The 19,988-nt window shown below is 40.5% G+C and overlaps 1 protein-coding gene across 4 annotated transcripts in view; it reads left to right on the forward strand.

The window, feature by feature from the left end:
• Positions 1–19,988, forward strand: part of MTUS2 (microtubule associated scaffold protein 2) — a 489,829-nt gene that overhangs the window by 221,408 nt on the left and 248,433 nt on the right. For all 4 annotated transcript variants that reach the window (XM_075127651.1, XM_075127661.1, XM_075127639.1 and 1 more), the window contains one exon: positions 16,002–16,208. In XM_075127651.1, coding sequence (XP_074983752.1) covers positions 16,002–16,208 — 207 coding nt within the window. The remainder of the gene's footprint in view (positions 1–16,001; positions 16,209–19,988) is intronic.

Consider the following 19,988-nt stretch of genomic DNA (forward strand, 5'->3'; position numbering starts at 1 on the left):
CATACAAGTGATTGCGAAGTCCTTATGTCAGGTTTGAAGCAGTTATGGAATAAACTGCAAGCTTGCAAAATTCTCTCTGGAAATGTCAGGAAAACAGATTTCAGTCCTTATTCCTTATTTAGAGTTTAGTTGTTAGAAAACCAGTCCAGGGAAATGAAGCAGGAAAAGAAGTCAAAGGGACCCCTGAAACATCTCCATTTTATATCCTCTGCCATGTGCATGGAATTTTAATGTCCCAAACAAAGCCTACAGCCCAGATACACAGAAAATTACTAGCCCAAGATGGATTCCAGGGTCACATGAGTATATCACATGCCTTTTAGGGTGTCCAAATGTCTGGATTTCGACCAGAACGCCTGGTTGAAAAGGGACCATGGCGGCTCTGGTCAGCACTGCCAACCATTAAAACTCCAGTCGGCGGGGCTGTGGGGCTAAGGCAGGCTAGTCCCTACCTATCCTGGCTCCACTCTGTGCCCCGGAAGCGGCCAGCAGGTCCAACTCCTAGGTGGGAGGGGCCTCATGGGGCTCCATGCATTCCCCCCCCCCCGAGCACCGGCTCCATACTCCCATTGGCCGTACTCCGTACTCCCAATGGGAGCTGTGGGGGCGGTGCCTGCGGGCGAGAGCAATGCGCAGATCTGCTTGCTGCGCCTCTGCCTAAGAGCTGGACCTGCTGGCCGCTTTAGGGGTTCAGCGCAGTCTGCTGTGCCAGGACAGGCAGGAAGCCTGCCTTAGCCCCCCCACTGCACCACTGACCGGGAGCCTCCGGAGCTAAGCCCGTGCCCCAACCGTGAGCACCAATCCCTTTCCCCAGCCCTGAGGCCCTCCGAAACCCAAAGCCCCCTCCTGTATCCTAAACCCCTCATCCCTGGCCCCACCCCAGAGCCTTCACCCCCAGACGGAGCCCTCAACCCCCCTGCACCCCAACCCCCTGCCCCAGCCCAGAACCCCCTCCCACACCCTGAATCCCTCTTCCCCACCCCCAACCTGGAGCCCCCTCCTGCACCCCAAACCCCTAATCCCTGGCCCCACCCCAGAGCCCACACCCCAGACAGAGCCCTCACCCCAACCCCCTGCCTCAACCCATAGCCCTCTCCCACACCCTGAATCCCTCATCCCTACAGCCCCCGCCGAGAGCCCACACCCCCAGCCAGAGCCCTTGCTCTCTCTCACACCCTAACCCTCTACCCCAGTCCGGAGCCTCCTCCTGCACCCTAAGCCCCTCATTTCTGGCCCTACCCCAGAACCCGCACCCCCAGTTAGAGCTGTCATCCACTCCTGCACCCCAACCCCTTGCCCCAGCCCAGTGAAAGGGAGTGAGTGAGGGTGGGGGAGAGCGAGCCACTGAGGGATGGGGAATGTAGTGAGCAAGGGCAGGGCTGTGGAGAAAGGGTGGGGTGGGGGTGTGGCCCTGGCGAAGGGACGTGGGGTGGGAGTGTGGCCCTGGGGAAGGGGCGTGGCTAGGGTGTTCAGTTTTGTGGGATTAGAAAATTGGCAACCCTAATATCCGTACATGCTCTGATGACTCACAGAGGCAGCGATCCCATATTCTTCCTGAGGCATCCACAGGAAAGTCTTACTGGGTGGGATGAATTTCTTAAAAGGCCCATTGTGAGCTGACTGTCCTTAGTAGGCAATCAACACATAGTTCGTTGGCCCTAATATAAATTCTCTCTGGGGGGTGTTACCCAGAAATAGAACACATATGTAAGATACCAATCCATAGCCAATATTCCTAACTTCAGATACAAAGATGATACATGCATATAAACAGGATAATCATACTTAGCAAATCATAACTTTTCCATTCACACCTTACATGACTTACTTTGTACAAGATTTGTTGCGACTAGGTAACAGTGGTAGCATTAATAATACAAATGGTCATATTCAATCCTACAGCATCACTTTAGTGGAGAAGACAAGGAAGGAATGGGCCTGGAACTACTGTCTCAGATCCAGAAGGGTTAAGGCACATTGGCGAAGCAAGATTGGGAAGCTTGCACTGTTGCTGTATGTGTACTGTGAAAAAATAGAGAACTTCGTTGTCTAAGCCTGTCAAGCTGGTACTTTCGCATATGCTGAATCCACTAAAATTTACTCTACCCAGTCTATGTAAATGGTTGCGTTTAGCTCTCACTTTTGCACTGGAAGCGAGGAGTGGAATTCCATTTTGTTTATAATTTTTGAAGCATTGGTTTATAATTTGAAATGAAAAGAGCAATCTAGCAGAACCCATCCCATCCAGAGAACTGAGTATGACATACAGATCTGATAGAGTAAAATCAGTATTTGCTTTGTTTGAATCTAACTGTTTTATGGTCAGAACAAACCTATTATGTTTCCAGGAATTTGACACCTTTTATCTCTTGCTGTCAACTTATTTCCCTTAATTTGACAGGCTGTTGTGGTGTTATGTTAAATTATTTCCTTTTATCTGCCTTATTGTTTTGTATGTGGTATTAGAGCAACAGGATGAACTATAGCTTAGATAAACATAATATAATCAAATGAAACACACAAAACAAAGCCCTTTCCTTGATATAAATGAAGGCAATGTTTTGTTCTTAAAAGTGCACATTTATAGGTTTGCTAGATTAAAGCATAATCAGCTGTGGTATCATAAGTGCTTTCCCTTGCTAGGCTTCCATTACTACAAGCAAGAAATGTTAGTGAGCACCCACTTGAGGACTGATCTTGAGCCCTTAGTGCGACAAGCCTTTCACGGATTTCAGTTTTGCAGGATTAGGTGTTCGAGTGGTGGAAATGGAAGGAACTAGCCGGTTCCACGGTGTGATGTTACTACTACATGAATCTGCCTTACCACAGTACAGGAGCCAGGGCAGAACCAGTGCCTTGTAATGGAGATCTTATTCTTCTCCGCTCTGCCTTCCCTAGCACAGCAAGTCGTTTAACCAGCATTGGTGTTGCTGTGGCACTGAGTATTTCGGCTCTCAGACAATAACAATAATGAAGACAGTGCTGTCTCTAAAGCAGTTGAGCATTAAATCCCTGAACGCCTGCTATCAGACAAGCCACAGAGCAATGCATTAAGGATCTTGTTAGTTTCAAGCAGTTATAGTCTTCATTGGATTACTGCACTCCAGTAAGGCAGTGTTGTGGAGGAGAAATCTAATAATGAATGGTTCTGTGTATAATGCTGGTAAACATCCCATGATGAGGCTAAAAATGTGATTGAGTTGATTACAATTCTGTATCTGTTATATATTCAGTCCATGGTGCACTTCTGCATGTGTTATACTGTCATTTTCGTATTTAGTGGTACTGTTCTTTAGAAACGCTTAAATGGATGACTAACTTTAAGAAGAGGATATAAAGTGGGCAGGCAAGGAGTAAGAAAGTGTTATTGTTATGGGGAAAAGTGTTCAACGCTATAGGAGGTATAGTAAGTCAATGAGTTGTGATGTATTCAAAGGATGTTGGGTGTCATTCTCTCTCTCTCAGAGCTTAACACTCATTTATTCTGCATAAATTTTCCTTACCTCTTCTACAAGAGCCATCAAGTGTTGAACAGGTATTTAATAACACTTTACACTATGTCTGTAATGTATAAGTTGTTAATATGCTTTCCTCTGTTATGAAGACTTTTTGGAGCAAATATGGTAATGTTTGTGTGAAGTGGCTGATTTTGATTGGCAGACTATCTGACTTTGAAAAGTAAAATAGTGATCCCTTGACCATCTTTTCAATTAAATTAAATGTCTGCTACTTTTTTCTGATGTTTATGAATATTTTTTCCTTGTGGAGTGTGAGTTAATTAAATTCTCCCCCTTTTAATTTATGACGTTTACCATTTAGGATTTTGTGGCAATCTTGAACCAACTCCACACAATGGAAATTGAATCAAAGCAAAATCTGTTACTAATAAAAGGATACTCAAAGCACTTATACTTTTCTCTCTGTTAATGAGTTGGGGCCTAATCCTGACAGGTGCTCAGCACCCCCAGCTAGGTGCTAAGAGTTCCCAAGTCCTACTGGAGATGTATTTTTTTCTTCCAAAAGATAGAAACAGGACTCTATTTTTCTCTCCCACACATGCGCACACACACACACATGTAAAGTACATCACTAGTGCCACTATGTCTCTGCAGCTTTCTCCTTCTGTGTCATTTTTTTTTTTATGTTGTCACTCAGGGCTACTGAATATCAAATGAGATTTGAAGATAAGAATTGCACTTTGAAGTTGCTTCCTGTAATTTTGTATTTATGCTATTCAGGCTTCAATTTCATTCATTTGTTCTGCAATCTGATAAACCTGGGTCTGGGGGCAGATCTGATCTGTTGAGCTTCTTAGTTTTTTGAAGAGAGAGATCACACACTCAGAATTCAAGGAGGAATATGTGACACTGCTCTGTTCTGTATCTCCTAGTTACTCCGGCGTAATGATTCTGAACAGCACTGCCTACTTTTTCAGCGGGCGGAATGGTGATTTGTATGTTTTTGTGGAGATTTAGAAGTGTCTCAATATGACACTCTTCAGAAGAATTATATGAAGGACAATTATTGCCACCTTAGAAACCTAGCTCTATTCTCCCTCCCCTCTCTCAGCTAATAGTGCCTGTTTAAAGTAAACAACCTGCAGTAACGTTTTACATGCCACATTCTCTGGGTGTCTCCATTGTTCTGTGTCACGTAATTCTACACCTGGTGCCACAGACATTGTCAGTAACAGTATTGAAATACATTGCATCGATCTGTATTTTTGTACAGTGCAAGGAAAATGCTAAAGTGATTATTAAATACTAAGTGCTTATGTACCGCTTCGATCTCACCCTAGCGTAGAAAATCTGACTGGATGCATTTCCATGGGGAGTTAGGAAACAGAGAGGACTTAACATAATTCCATAATCAGTGTGTAAATGAAATGAAAAGGTGTGAAGGTGAAAGTGGATAATGAAAAAGGAGAAACGTGGAATGAGACAAGAGTGAAAAAAGCAGGTGAGTTAGAGGCAACCCTTAGTTAAGAAGGGAGGGAGTAGAGGCAGTTGGAAATGGAGAGAGCTATCCATTGTGTGACATAATTGTAAGTGGACGATAGCCATTCTCCAAAATACATTCTAGCCATCTTCTTGAGGATTTCCATTCAGTTAACTCCTAAGGCAGTTTCTCATGAGACTTTGCTTAATATCAACAAGCTTCTGGACACAGTGAGTGTGGAAATCTGATCCAGAACAGGCTCCAGGAATAGAGTATAGGATCACAGAAATGTAGTACTGGAAGGGACCTTGAGAGGTCTTCTAGTCCAGTCCCACCTCCTTGTAACAACCTTTTATGTCTTTGAAAACTATCATGTGTAACCCTGCCCCACCCCCCCGCACCCAGTCTTCTCTTTTCCAGACTAAACAAACCCAATTTTTAAAATTTTCCCTTGTAGGTCATGTTTTCTAGACTTTTAATCATGTTTGTTTCTCTTCTCTGGACTTTCTCCAGTTTGTCCACATCTTTCCTGAAATGTGATGCCCAGAACTGGACACAATACTCCAGTTGATGCCAAATCAGTGCAGGGTAGAGTAGAAGAATTACTTCTCATTTCTTGCTTACAACACTCTTGCTAAAACATCCCAGAATGATGTTCACTTTCTTTAGGGCTATCGATTAATCGCAGCTAACTCATGCGATTAACTAAAAAAAAATTAATCGTGATTAAAAAAATTAATCGTTATTAATCACACTTTTAATTGCACTGTTAAATAATAGAATAACAATTGAAATTTATTAAATATTTTGGGTGTTTTTCTACATTTTCAAATATATTGATTTTAATTACAACACAGAATACAAAGTGTACAGTGCTCACTTTATATTATTTTTATTACAAATATTTGTACTGAAAAAATGATAAACAAAAGAAATTGTATTTTTCAATTCACCTCATACAAGTACTGTAGTGCAGTCTCTCATGAAAGTACAATTTACAAATACAGATTTTTTTTTGTTACATAACTGCACTCAAAAACAAAACAATGTAAAACTTAGAGCCTATAAGTCCACTCAGTCCTACTTCTTGTTCAGCTAATCGCTAAGAGAAATAAGTTTTGTTTACATTTACGGGAGATAATGCTGCTCACTTCTTAATTACAATGGCATCTGAAAGTGAGAACACACGTTTGCATGGCTCGGTTGTAGCTGGCGTCGCAAGATATTTACGTGCCAGGTGCGCTAAAGATTCATAGTCCCTTTATGCTTCAACCACCATTCCAGAGAACATGCTTCCATGTTGATGACTCTTGTTAAAAAAATGCACTAATTAAATTTGTGACTGAACTCACTGGGGGGAGAATTGTATGTCTGCTGCTCTGTTTTACCTGCATTCTGCCATATATTTCATGTTATAGCAGTCTTGGGTGATGACTCAGTACATGTTGTTCATTTTAAGAACACCTTCACTGCAGATGTGACAAAACCCAGAGAAGGTACCAATGTGAGATTTCTAAAAATAGCTATAGCACTCGACCCAAGGTTTAAGAATCTGAAATGCCTTCTAAAAATCTGAGAGTGTCGAGGTCTGGACTATGCTTTCAGAAGTCTTAAAGGAACAACACTCCGATGTGGAAACTACAGAACCCAAACCACCAAAAAAGAAAATCAACCTTCTGCTGGTGGCATCTGACTCAGATGATGAAAATGAACATGCATCGGTCTGCACTGCTTTGGAATGATATTGAGCGAAACCTGTCATCAGCATGGACACGTCTTCTGGAATGGTGGTTGAAGCATGAAGTGACATATGAATCTTTAGTGCATCTGGCATGTAAATATCTTGTGACGCCAGCTACAACAGCGCCATGTGATCACCTGTTCTCACTTTCAGGTGACACTGTAAACAAGAATCACAGCATTATCTCCTGCAAAAGTAAACAAACTTGTTTGTCTGAGCGATTGGCTGAACAAGAAGTAGGACTGAGTGGACATGTAGGCTCTAAAGTTTTCCATTGTTTTATTTTTGAATGCAGTTATTTTTTGTACATAATTCTACATTTGTAAGTTCAACTTTCATGATAAAGAAGATGCATTATAGTACTTGTATTAGGTGAATTGAAAAATACTATTTCTTTTATTACAATGTAATAAAATGTACAAATGTACAATGTAATGTTTGTAATAAAAATAAATGTAAAGTGAGCACTGTACACTTTGTATTCTGTGTTGTAATCAAAATCAATATATTTGAAAATGTCAAAAAGACCCGAAAATATTTAAATAAATGGTATTCTATTGTTTAACATCATGATTAATCGCACAATTAATCACAATTAATTTTTTTAATCAACCGATTAATCATGATTAATTTTTTTAAGCGCTTGACAGCCCTACTTTTTTTGCAACGGTGTTACACTGTTAACTCATATTTAGCTTGTGATCCACTATGACCCTCAGATCCCTTTCTTCAGTACACCTTCCTAGGCAGCCATTTCCCATTTTGTATGTGTGCAACTGATTGTTTCTTCCTAAGTGGAGTTCTTTTCACTTATCCTTATTCAATTTCATCCTATTTACTTCAGACCATTTCTCCAGTTTGTCCAGATCATTTTGAATTTTAATCCTATCCTCCAAAGCACTTGCAACCCCTCCCTGCATGGTATAGTCCACAAGCTTTATAAGTGTACCCTCTATGCCATTATCTAAATCATTGATGAAGATACTGAAAAAAGTCAGACCCAGAACTGATCCCTGCAGGATCCCACTCGTTATGCCCTTCCAGCTTGACTGTGAAACACGCATAACTACTCTCTGGGAACGGTTTTCCAACCAGTTATGCACCCACCTTATAATGCTCCAGCTAGGTTTTATTTCCCTAGGTTGTTTATGAGAAGGTCATGCGAGATAGTATCAAAAATCTTACTAAAGTCATGATATACCACATCTACCACTTCCCCCCCATCCACAAGGCTCATTACCCTGCCAAAGAAAGCTATTAGGTTGGGTTAACATGATTTGTTCTTGACAAATCCATGCTGACTTATCACCTTATTAACTTCTAGGTGTCTGCAAACTGATTGCTTAACTATTTGCTCCATTATCTTTCCAGGTACTGAAGTTGAATTGACTGGTCTGTAATTCCCCAGGTTGTCCTTATTTCCCTCTTTATAGATTGGTGCTATATTTACCCTTTTTCAGTCCTCTGGAATCTCTCCCGTCTTCCATGACTTTTCGAAGACAATCACTAATGGCTCAGAATCTCCTCAGTCAACTCCTTGAGTATTCTAGGATGTATTTTATCAGGCCCTGGTGACTTGAAGACATTAACTTGTCTAAGTAATCTTTAACTTGTTCTTTCCCTATTTTAGCTTCTGATCCTGCCTCATTTTTACTGGTATTTAATAAATTAGATGTCCAATTGATACTGAACTTCCTGGTGAAAATCGAAACAAAAAGTTCTTCATCACTATGATGGGTGGGTTCGGAGTAGGGGTGGAGTACTGCCTGCTGCCAAAAGTAACCAGCAGCGTCCTCCCTGTGACAGAGCCATATCCCCATTCCCCAGGGGCATGACAGCAATCCTCTCTAGCTCTCTATCCCATAGCTATCCCACCTGCTTCCTGAGGGATTCCACCAGGAGACACCTTTCACGCTGGACGGTCCTCCCATAGCCTGGATTTGCAGAGAGGCCCAGTCTCTGCAAAGCCACACCAGGAGATGGGTAGAGGCATCCATGATTAGCTTCTCTGTCTGGATACAGGTATAGGTGGAGGAGACAGGAGCAGTGTTGGCACTGGCAATGTGGCCCTTCCTAACCATAGCGATTCTATGTTAGTTAACAGCTGACCTTCCTTCCAAAGTAATTCTTTTCATCTAACATGTTAATTCCTGATATTTTTGAGAGAGAGAAGGATTTTAGTGCTAGCTGGAGGGCGAAATGATGAGGAAGAGCAAGAAGTGTGGGAGGGTGGGGGAGCTGAGTGCTTAGAGGATTGGGAATGGAGACTGGTTGACCATCCACCTGTCTCTCAGTATTGTTCTGCTCTTCTGTCAGTTTTCTTATTGAAAGGACAAAGGCGGAGCTGGGGACCAGCTATTCCCTTCACCACAGGAAGGTAGTGGCAGCCATTTTTACTTTCACTTGCTTGTTAGAGCTGGGCACAGTGCCTTGCGGGAGCACACAAGCAGAGGTGGCTGTCTCTCTTGCTGAATATGACGAAATGCCAAGCAGAGTCCCCGCTACATGGAGAGTCCATCTTGTATCAGAGCAGCCGCAACTGGAGGAAGGAAAAGCAGTGTCGACAGACAACTAAGTGGCCTTACCTTTTTCAGGGTGGTATTGCGTTCTCAGTCTGAGGTCAGGGAGTCTCATGGGGAGTGTTATATTATCTGCACTGGCAGCTCCAGCTGAACCTTCCTGATCTGTATACTTCAGTAAATCGCAAACATGGAAATCCAATGTGGATTTGTAATCTAAGTGCAAATTAACAAAGTTCTTCTGTGCAGTGAAAATTTCCTAAAGGAGGCCAATTGGGTTTTGTAGACTGGATTGTTCAGGAGCAGTAACATAGTTGAGGGCAAATGCAGGTAAACAGAGTTTACCCCTTTCTCATTCGGGAAACATGATGTTTGCCACTGCCCAGCCTGGAACAGCAGAAAGGTCAGTTTACCCATTCAATTTTTTTACCATTACACCACTGCTCAGCAGATTGCGAGACACATAGCTTTTTTGACTCTGGGTCACTGGTTCAAATCCGACCCAGGTTTATTTGAAAACTTGTTTCCGTTGGCTGGTTGCCATTAATTGAAGGTCAGTCCAGTGACTATTGTTTTAATTTTGGAAGCCAAACAGTCCTTGGCCTGGCTAGTACTTGGGTGGGAGAACACCTGGGAATCCAAGGTGCTGCATGCAGTCCAGTGACTCTTGTTCATGTACAAGTAGCAAAACATCTTAAGATCCATTTTAAGGTTTTTACTCAGATAAAAACTCCTGGTGACCATAGCAGGAAAATTATCAATCCTTGATTGGAACAATTGTTGGAAGTTCCAGAAGAGATCGAAGATTGAATTACCTTCTGTGTTCATCCAAAATATGCATGCGGCATCAGTGATTGCTGTGTGACCTGGGACAGCTCACTTCACCTCTGCCTCAGTTTCTCCATATTTAACATGGGGGTAACCATTAGAGCTAGCTGTAGTACGTCAGTTCCATTTTGTGACCACTTTCAAGTTTTTGACCATTTTTCCCCCCTCAATGGAATGAAAAAAAAACCTTGAATATTTTCATGAAAATGGAATTGTGTTGAATTTTCAGTTTTTGAAATACAAAACCTGAGGCTTTCATTTCAGTAGGAGGTGTTTGAAAAGAGAGTAAGAGTATGTCTGCCCTGCAGACAATCAGCTGCAGCACTGAAGCTACTCCTCTCTAGCATAGACACTTACTATGAGGATGGAAGAGGGTTTTCCATCACTGTAGTAAATCCATCCACTCAAGCCTATGTCAACAGAAGAACATTTTTGTCGACCGACCGTTGTCTATTCCAGAGCTTAGGTTGGCTTAACTATGTCTTTCAGGGGTGTAAATTTTTCACACTACTGAGTGACATAGCTAGGTTGACCTAAGGTGCAGCCCAGCTGCCTGTGTGTGTTGGGTGAGGAGGTTTGGCTACTGGCCTGGGATGTAGAAAATCCAATTTCAAGTCCCTGTTGAGGGAAAATGGTATCTTTGGGGGAAAATGTGTCACAAAAAACAAAAACTTGAAGGGTCCTGAATTTCAAGGAGGGTTTGAGTTGTTGAGCTACAGATCCCTTTTATGCATACCGAAATGTACTCAGCCATTTTCTTTTACTTATTGTTTGTTTTAGCTGAAACATTTTCAGATTTCACAGAGAGCTCACTTGAAAGTTATTGTTTAGTTATTTGCATCTATGGAGATGTAGTTTACATGCTGCACGAATGCTTACAAAATGATTGCTTGGTAGTTTCCTTGAGGCTTCTAAGGCACGTCTGTCTTGCGTTACCAATGACCACCTGTAAACGCTTTCTCGTTCCCAGATAGAAACAGCTGAAGTCTCACAGAAACTGACTCATGTAATGTACAGGCAACAATTCTTAATTCTATAATTAGCTTCAAGCAGGTAGACAGCTGGAAAATTTTTTGACAGTTTTTGTTAGCTTATTTTGGCAGATTTTTATTAAAAGGAAAGCTGCTCATTAAAATAACTTAATTCTTCTTGGAGTGCTTGCATGTGTCCGTTCCACTTCAGGTGTCTGCACACCAGTGCGTTGGAGCCGGAGAACTTTTTCCCATAGAGGTTCCCATCAGGGAAACATCTTTGTGCTGCCAGCCAAGAATAAACAGAATCCAGGGCTTCTCTCCATGGCACTGTGTTACAAGATCTCCATCAAGGCACTGTTCTCTACCCTCTACCATCTTTGGTACCAATATTGGTACCTAACAAAGTATGGATGCTGTCCCTTTCCGTGTCTGACCCTCCTGCTCTAAATGCTGGGTTTCAGAGTAATTCTCACTCTTTACTAGACCAACTAATATTTAATTAAAGTGAAAAAACTTCAGTAAGAGAGATTGAGGAAGATCTACCTCCCATAGTCCAGTGGTTAAGGTACTCAACCAAGAGGTGGTTCAAATCTCTTGTCCTCATCAGGCAAAGAGGGGATTTGAACTAGATGTTTCCCGTGTCCCACATGAGTACCCTAACCACTGGGCTAAAGGGAGGCTCTCCTCTAGCTGTTTTGCAGCCTCTGAGTTAGGCAGCCTCTGAGCACACTACTGGATTGGGCCTTGCATGTGACTAAGGTGGAGGAACATTTGTCTTCCCCTGTTCGTGGATCACTAGCAGAGATAAGCAAACACTTGCAATCCAAATTTAGGTACCTGTCTCTGAGAGATGGGACGTAGCACACACCCCTCTTGTTGGCATCTCCCATTGGCTAACTTAGGTAGCTTCTTTTGTGGAGTGCAATCTAAGGAATCTGTCTTTCCCCTATTCGTTGTATAGGGAGACAAACTCTTTGTGAATTGCTGTAATTTTCTAGGCATGTAAAGGTTAGATCTTGTGATGTAGTGTCACAAGGCCTAAATCCCTTTGTGAATCCAAGCCTTAGTACTTGAACTGTAAGGCAAGAAAGTTGTGCTTGAAAGCTATTTATGTTTTACCTGTAACAGTCATCATTTGTTCATTGGCTTACAGGAAATGAGTTGGTGATTGCATTCCTGAACCCATTACTCAAATGTCCACATTGCAGAGGCCCATTTGTTTTGCCTGGCCTTTGAAATATTGGCCAATGCATGAAGGTCTTAGTATTTGTATGGATTGTTGCTGTTTACAAAACCAAATACACATTTCAATTTTAAATAACTGGTGGGGTGCATGGAGCCTGTGTTTTGGGCACTTTTTAGTGTTCTTAATTGAAAGAGAATAAATAAAAACAACCAACATGATTTGCATTCATTGCCAACCTTGTTGGCAGTGACAGGAAAATATCAAGACCCAGTTCTCCAGTGCCTTGTCCCTTGTGTAGTCATTTCCATGTAAAGTGAGTGTAAAGTCCCACATGTTGTGTGAGTGAAGAATTCACGTTTGGTAGTTGTAACAGGGTAGTCTGCCCTTTAAGGGTCAGGGGCCCTGGGGCCTGCTAGCCCTGGGCAGATATAAGCCCCATCTGGAAAGGGGTCAAGTAATTATAAAAGCCGGTAAGTGGCTCAGTTGAGAGAGGAGTTGCAGGAGGGAGAGGGTTCCTGCAGTAGACCCTGAAACGGAAGGGTGGGGTGGGATGTGGTGTGTCCACCTTTTAGCACTGAGAGAGACGAGGAGAAAAGCCTTGGGGAGTTGTAGCCCATGCTGGGAAGAAGAACTGTGTTGTTTAGATATTTTTTTTTTTGGCTGAAGTTTTATGTTTGAAGAATAAAACAGACTTGGGACATGGCAGCAAGTCCTTCATGGGCTGGGGAGGCAGGCCAGCACCTAGAGAGGTGTCTCAAGCTCATTTTACACAGGTCTAAATGGCACCTACACATGATGCAAGGCAAGGGAAAATCAGACTCAAAGGATTTAATGGTCAAAAGAGACCAAATTATCCTCTCAGTTTCTAGGGGTGGTCCCTCCAGGTCATGGTCATAGCACCATGGAGGAACAGTGTAGGTAAGCTAGTAACTGAGGGCCCCCCCGTTTTTTCCCCAGTTTTTTTCCTTTGTTTAAGTCAAGTAATAGTTGTTGCCACATGTCAGATCAAACACTAGAAAATGCATGAAAGAATTTGTGCTGTATTTTTGTGTAATAATTCGGAGGCAAAAAGATGAGAAAGTAGAGCTCACGTAAAATACACTTGTTAACAAAATAATGCAGAAGTGTAAAAGCAAAAATCTTTTTTGTGCATGTGTGCCCATTGTCATCTGATGGCCTGTGAAAAACTTTACACTCAAACACCTGGCTTCTTAAATGTTAGTACTTATCTAAAATCCTGAGAAGTTATTAAATGTTTTTCTAAGTACAGTTATAAGGGATTACCATGTAAATCCCATTGTTGGCTTAGTGGATAATCTTTTACTCTTATGTCAAGTACTTTAAAGGAAAATCATTTAAAAAAACAGATTGGGGATTTTTTTGCATTTCTGTTACATATATTGTTTTCTTTTAAAAAATATCTGGTTAGTATTATTGTGCTGAAATTCGCAAGTATATGTCAAATTCCAGTATTATTTAAAACTATTTTTCTGTTCAGACAGATAGTTACTTTTGTTTTCCGTAGAGTCTTGTCAAACAGTAATCCCTAATTAAACATAATAAGGCTATGACCTACATAATTTACGGTGGATTTAAATATTGTGATAATACGAATGCTGTATTTGTTTCTATGCAGTTAATTCCCATTTCCCCTATACAATTATGAATATACACTTAATTTGAAATATTCTTCAATTCTAATGTGTAAATTGTTTTCACAAAGTGGGGAGAGGAGTTTGACTGAATAAACGTATAACCTTGCTGGCTTTTAAACATCCCACTACTTTGTTGAAGAACTTCCAGGGCAGATGAAAGTAGGGATAGGTTCAAAAAAATCGTAACTTTCTTACCCCCATGCAGACTCTGAATCTTTCCACATTTCTAGAACCCAATTTTTCAGAAAGTTTTGGAAAATTTTGGTTTTTATTTATTTTTTCTTCTTTGTCACCTTTGTACGTCTTTGCACACCTGGATTCCAACAGGGATGGAAACCCAGAAGTGCCAAAATATCAGGAGAGAACTGCAGTATTTGTAGCCTAACTGGAGGAAAGAAATAGCAGAAAACTCAGAAGAAAACCTGTTCTTGCAAGCCTTCTAACAAAATTTTGTGTACTAAAGGGGCTTGCATAGTTTAGATCTAATTGGGCTAAGCATCCAGACTTTTTGTGCTTTTCAAACAAAACTCAAACTCCAAACCTTTGGAGGATCATATATCCCTAGTTGAAGATAATTTGGGAAAGTTATGAAATGATATTCCTGAGTTGTCTAGAAAAGTCTGGCTGAGCCATAGCAGTTAATAATAAGGTCAGAGGTAGAGTGGAGAAGAATGGTCAGTTAACGGCTATCAGAGGTACTATAGGTAGATCTGGTGGCAATTTCTATTGCTGAGGTTGCCTAATATTTTCCATTTTAAACTCTAGTTTTCAGTAGTTTATAACTTAGCCAAACATCATCTGCTTCGGTTGAACTTCTGTAGCAGGGAGGAGTCTGACAGTAGAAGTGGTGAATGTGGGATATTAAGGGTGAAGGTGTACTAACTAAGCATACCTTAAGTGTAGGTCACACTTACACAATGGTAGGAACAAAGAATGTAGGCCATACTTACAGGGTGGGGGAAGCAGCAACTCTGAAAAAGCTTTGGCCGTCATGGTGAATAATCAGCTGAACATGAGCTCCCAGTGTGATGTTGTGGCCAAAAGGGCTAATTCAATCCTTGGATGCATAAACAGGGGACTCTTGAGTAGTAGAGAAGTTATTTTACTTCTGTATTTGTCACTGGTACAACCGCTGCTGGAATCCTGTGTCCAGTTCTGGTGTCTACAGTTAAAGAAGGTTGTTGATATATTGGAGATGTTCAGAGAATAGCCATGAGAATGATTAAAGGACTAGAACAGTTGCCTTATAGTGATAGACTGAAAGAGCTCAATCTCGTTAGCTTGACAAAGAGAAGGTTAAGGGGTGAGTTGATTACAGTCTATAAGTACCTACATGGGAATAAATACTTAATAAGGGGCCCCTCAATCTAAGAAAGAAAGATATAACACGATCCAATGGCTGGAAGTTGAACCTAGACAAATTCAGACTGGAAATAAGGCATAACTTTTTACCAATTAATGTAATTAACCATTGGAACAACTTCCTAAGGGTTATGGTGGATTCTCCATCACTGGCCATTTTTAATTTAGGATTTGATATTTTTCTGAAAGATAATTATTTTGGAACCGTCTCTGGCCTGTGTTATAGGAGGTCAGAATAAATTATCACAATGATCCTTTCTGGTCTTGGAATCTGATGTGGACATTTCCTTTCTTTTAAGAGTTTAAGTGGGTGGGTGATTTCATTTAGCAACTTTATCTGGTTTTTACAGAATCCTTTTCTTTTTGGGAATACAGCTTTATGCTGCCATTTTTGAAACAATCGTTCTACCATGTAGCTTCCAAAATCATTCATATATATATATATATATATAATTTTTTTAGCTTGCAGAACTAAAACAGGATTTAACGGTGGAAAGTAATACAATAACTCACTTATAAAAGATTTTATTTGCTTGTTAGTCCATTAGTTGGATGGATTTTTGACTTCATACATTCCGATTCTCAATGTATTTCACCTTTTGCAATCCATTGTGAACTGTACCTGTAATTGTTTTAAATGTATATTTGGCTGAGGAAAGGCGAAGATACCCATGCAGTTTAGGCAGCTTTTAATACTCATGTTCATTTTCATATTACATTAATTTATTGATTTATTTTAAGTACTCTGCGACATGTCCTGGTTTCCTAGTTTTAATACCAAATTGTTTCTTCTTTCAGTTGATCTAAAAAAAGGCCCGTGCCCAAATGCTGCAAAATCCAATCTCCCCAAGCCATGTCAATCTGGACTTCGTCCTCCTGGCTATTCACGCTTGCCAGCAGCTAAGTTGGCAGCATTTGGTTTTGTCAGGAGCTCGAGTGTATCCTCTGTCTCAAGCAACCAGTCAAATGACAGCGTTCAGAGTGATCAAAGCAGAACAACCAACCGTAAGTCAGAGAAAAAATGTTCTGTATTTTAATATTAAAAAGATGTATCCCAAATATGCTCAAAAGGGAGCCTGGATGGAAGGGTTAGTTTAATCCTCGTGACAACTTAACAGTCTCTTCTGTTCCATAAGGTTGGGGGTTTAGAATTCTGATTTTTCCCATTTGAAAATGTTTAATAAATAATGGTGGATGAATAATTACTAGAGATAAATTGCATAGAGGGGATTGCTCTCCCTGTTGAAGAGGAAATTGCTTTAAAGGATGCACTTAATTCATTTTTGTACTCTACTTTTACTTACTTGGAGAATTTTCCTTCTTTAGTAAATAAATACAATAGATGTATTTGGTCAGCACATTGCAATCATGGACAACAGGCATTTTAGGGGGGGAATTATATGAACTGACTAGTATATTCTTTCTCATTTACTATTTTTCTGCACATCTCTTAATGTGTTGTGTGCTAACCTAGGTTTAGAAAGTTAATCAAATAATGCGAGGGGTACAAAATAGGATCAGAATTGGTTTCTTAGCTGTGGTCTCTTCTCCAGTCTTGGAAAGATCTCTTGGCTGAAATGTCATCTCAAATCCTATTTTCTGCAGCTAATGTTAATTTTATTAAGTACTAAATAATGCAAGCTGGAGTGTGCACTCCTTGTGAAATACACACATACCATGGGCTCAGAACATAAACGGAGATTGAGGATTTTTAATGCAAGTTTTTCTTTGAAGACTGGTTTCAGCCTGAACCATGTCAATTTCAAAGCAACTATTATCAGTCTTGAAGTGGTTCAAATTGAATGTGCCAGATTGCATAAAATTCCAGCGGCTTTAGGATGCTGTTGGGTCCTAAATATTTTAGATTTTATATTACCGTAATTTTTAAATAAACTACATTAAATAAAAACAAAAATACACAAAAAATCCTCAGGATTTCTTCTTCGCACTTTTTTATATGGGGTCATTGAAATGCAGGCGATTAATGCATCTAATGAGTTCTGACACACACAATGGTTTTGAAAGCTAAACGTATGTTAGAATCCTTATTACACTGTTGGACTCTTCTTTATTCTTACCTGTCTCATACCTGTCTTTTGTTCTGAAGTTTTTTTGTCCCCGCCCTCCCCCCAATTTTGTGTGTTCATAAAATTTGTCTTTTTTCAGGTACTAAGGCCTTTGTAGGGGGGCAAAAAAACTCATGTCACCACTTGTTTAATCCAAGCTACCGTATTTTGGCTAGAAACTGTGTGTGTACAGATGTAATACAACCTTAGTAGATATTGTTGATACCTATAATTCCAACCTCTTCTATTAGAATATTTTAATTTTAGTAAATTCTCTGAGTAAGATTCTCAACTCCAAAATCCGGAGTCTGTTGATTTCAGTGCAGTTACTCTGGATTTACACTGATGAAAATGTGATCAGAATCTAGCCTTGTGTGTATTCCAAGGATTACAAAACCTCATAAACTTTGGAAGAAGTATATAGTCATATGAAAGCCAGGCAGCTGAGTCCAAGTTTTGGTGAGTTTGAAATACAGAGGTAGTTTAGTTTGTATGTAGTGATGGACCCGGTCCACAACATCTGGGTCCAAGTTTCCAACACCACAGTTTTTGTGGAGATACTTGGATCAGAGATTTTGATTCAGGCCACTTGATATTAGGAAAAACTTTTTCACTAAGAGGGTGGTGAAACACTGGAATGCGTTGCCTAGGGAGGTGGTAGAATCTCCTTCCTTAGAGGTTTTTAAGGTCAGGCTTGACAAAGCCCTGGCTGGGATGATTTAACTGGGAATTGGTCCTGCTTCGAGCAGGGGGTTGGACTAGATGACCTTCAGGGGTCCCTTCCAACCCTGATATTCTATGATTCTATGATTCTATGATTAAAGATTGTAACCATTTGTACAAGTCAAACTTAGATTCATGTTAGGATTTCTGAACAACTCTGAAGTTTGTGTGTTTGAAATTGGGGTTTTGGCTGGACCCATCTGTAACTATTGGTGGTTACCTATCACATACTGAGTTTGTGACTTATGAGCAGGACCAAAATAGAACCTTATCAGCTCCTGTGTCTGCTAGGGCCATGCTGTTGCCCACAATCAGACCACCAGATCACTTTTTGCATTTAAGAAGTATAAAGAACAGTCTTCTCCTCATCTGAATACATGGAAAAATCCTTTTCTTGAAGGCAGAGAGGTGATTTTGTATTGCCGTAAACATCTTCCAAGCGCTGTGTCTGTACATGGGATGTATAGTAACCAGGAGATTTCTGGACTAGAAGCAAAACCTATTTTTATTTTGTCTTCAACCCAATATAGATAATTAACCCTTCTCTCCCTATCCCTTAAACTTGGTCAGATGGATTTATTTCTAAATAACTAATAGGAGATATTGCATTTTATTTTCTTACTTTTGAATAATTAACTGTAATAGAAATATTATCAAACTGAAACTCCCAACTCCTCCTGAATATACTCTGTAGATCAAGGAAAGTTGAACCACTGGTATCACACCTAGTGTACTCGAATTAGACTAACGTTTGTTCTGTTCCAGTGAGGTTTGTATTCCACCAAGGTCACCGAGGTACCTGAGCATCTATCGCATGGAACAAAATAGAAGGGGCGGGGAGGAAACTATCTAACAAATCTTAACAGGATAAATGATTTATTTTCCCTTGCTGTCCATTGGAAGAGTGGTTTTATTTAATATAAATAGCTGATTCTATAACTTCTAAATTGGATCATAAGATGTAACTAAATCCGATTCATTTGCTGAGCAGGGGGCAGGGTAAATTTTGAATATTTATATCCTGCCTCAGTGGGGTGCAGAGTGCTAAATGATGAATCTTTATAAATCTTTAAAGATAACATGATTTTCTATTCTAGCAGCACCACTGTGTATCAGGAAAACAGAATATTATTGAAACCGCCTTGGCAGTCCAAATATACAGTAAATTGAGGGGCATATAGTTGTGGATCTGATCAGTGTCATAGTGAAACAAACAAACACAAGCAAATGGTAAAATATTGCTTCTGCAAGCAGATATCTGTAATTGCAGAGTGGGGGGACATATAGTAAAGGACGATATTAGATCCAGATGATCTTTTCCTCAGGTGTTCCTGTCTCTTTTTTCTCTACTCTTGATTGGTTCAAGATGCTAGTTCTTGCAGTGGTACATAATGGTCATATTACTTTCCAAAGCAACTATACTCCTGTTTAGTTTTGGCAAATTAATATGGATTCATTAAATACCCTCTGCACAGATAAATGTCTTTGAATTATGGTTGTCTAAGGAGATAGGTAACATTCCTTATTTGGAGAAATTTATTAATGAGGTTGTGGTGAGGCAGCTCTGGCATTACACCAAATTCTCAACTTTTCTTGACCATCCTGAAGGCTTTAAGCGTGGGTATGGCACAGATCCTGTTCTGGTTTCCTTGGTCTACAGTCTCATTATGGCAATGGATAAAGATTGCATGCTTGCTGATTCTCGTACAGAGAATTACATCTGAGTTGCTCTGTTTTTCACTTAGAGAGGACCCAGTGAGGTGATTTCTTGTTTGTTGTGAGTAGAGTGAATAATAGATTGACTTTTTTTTTTTTGTTAGTACTGCCAGGGAACCAAAAAGATCAGGGAAAATACTTGGTTTGGTTCAGAAAATGTTTGTGATTTGTCAGCCAATTGGAAAAGTCCACATCTTCTCTGCCTGGTTCAGAGGAGGGATTTGAATCCACAACTCCCAGGCGAGTGCCTTAGTCTCCAGGCTGTAGAGTCGTTCTCATT

The sequence above is a fragment of the Caretta caretta genome, chromosome 1, assembly GCF_965140235.1.
Source record: "Caretta caretta isolate rCarCar2 chromosome 1, rCarCar1.hap1, whole genome shotgun sequence".
Taxonomy (NCBI): Eukaryota; Metazoa; Chordata; order Testudines; family Cheloniidae; genus Caretta; species Caretta caretta.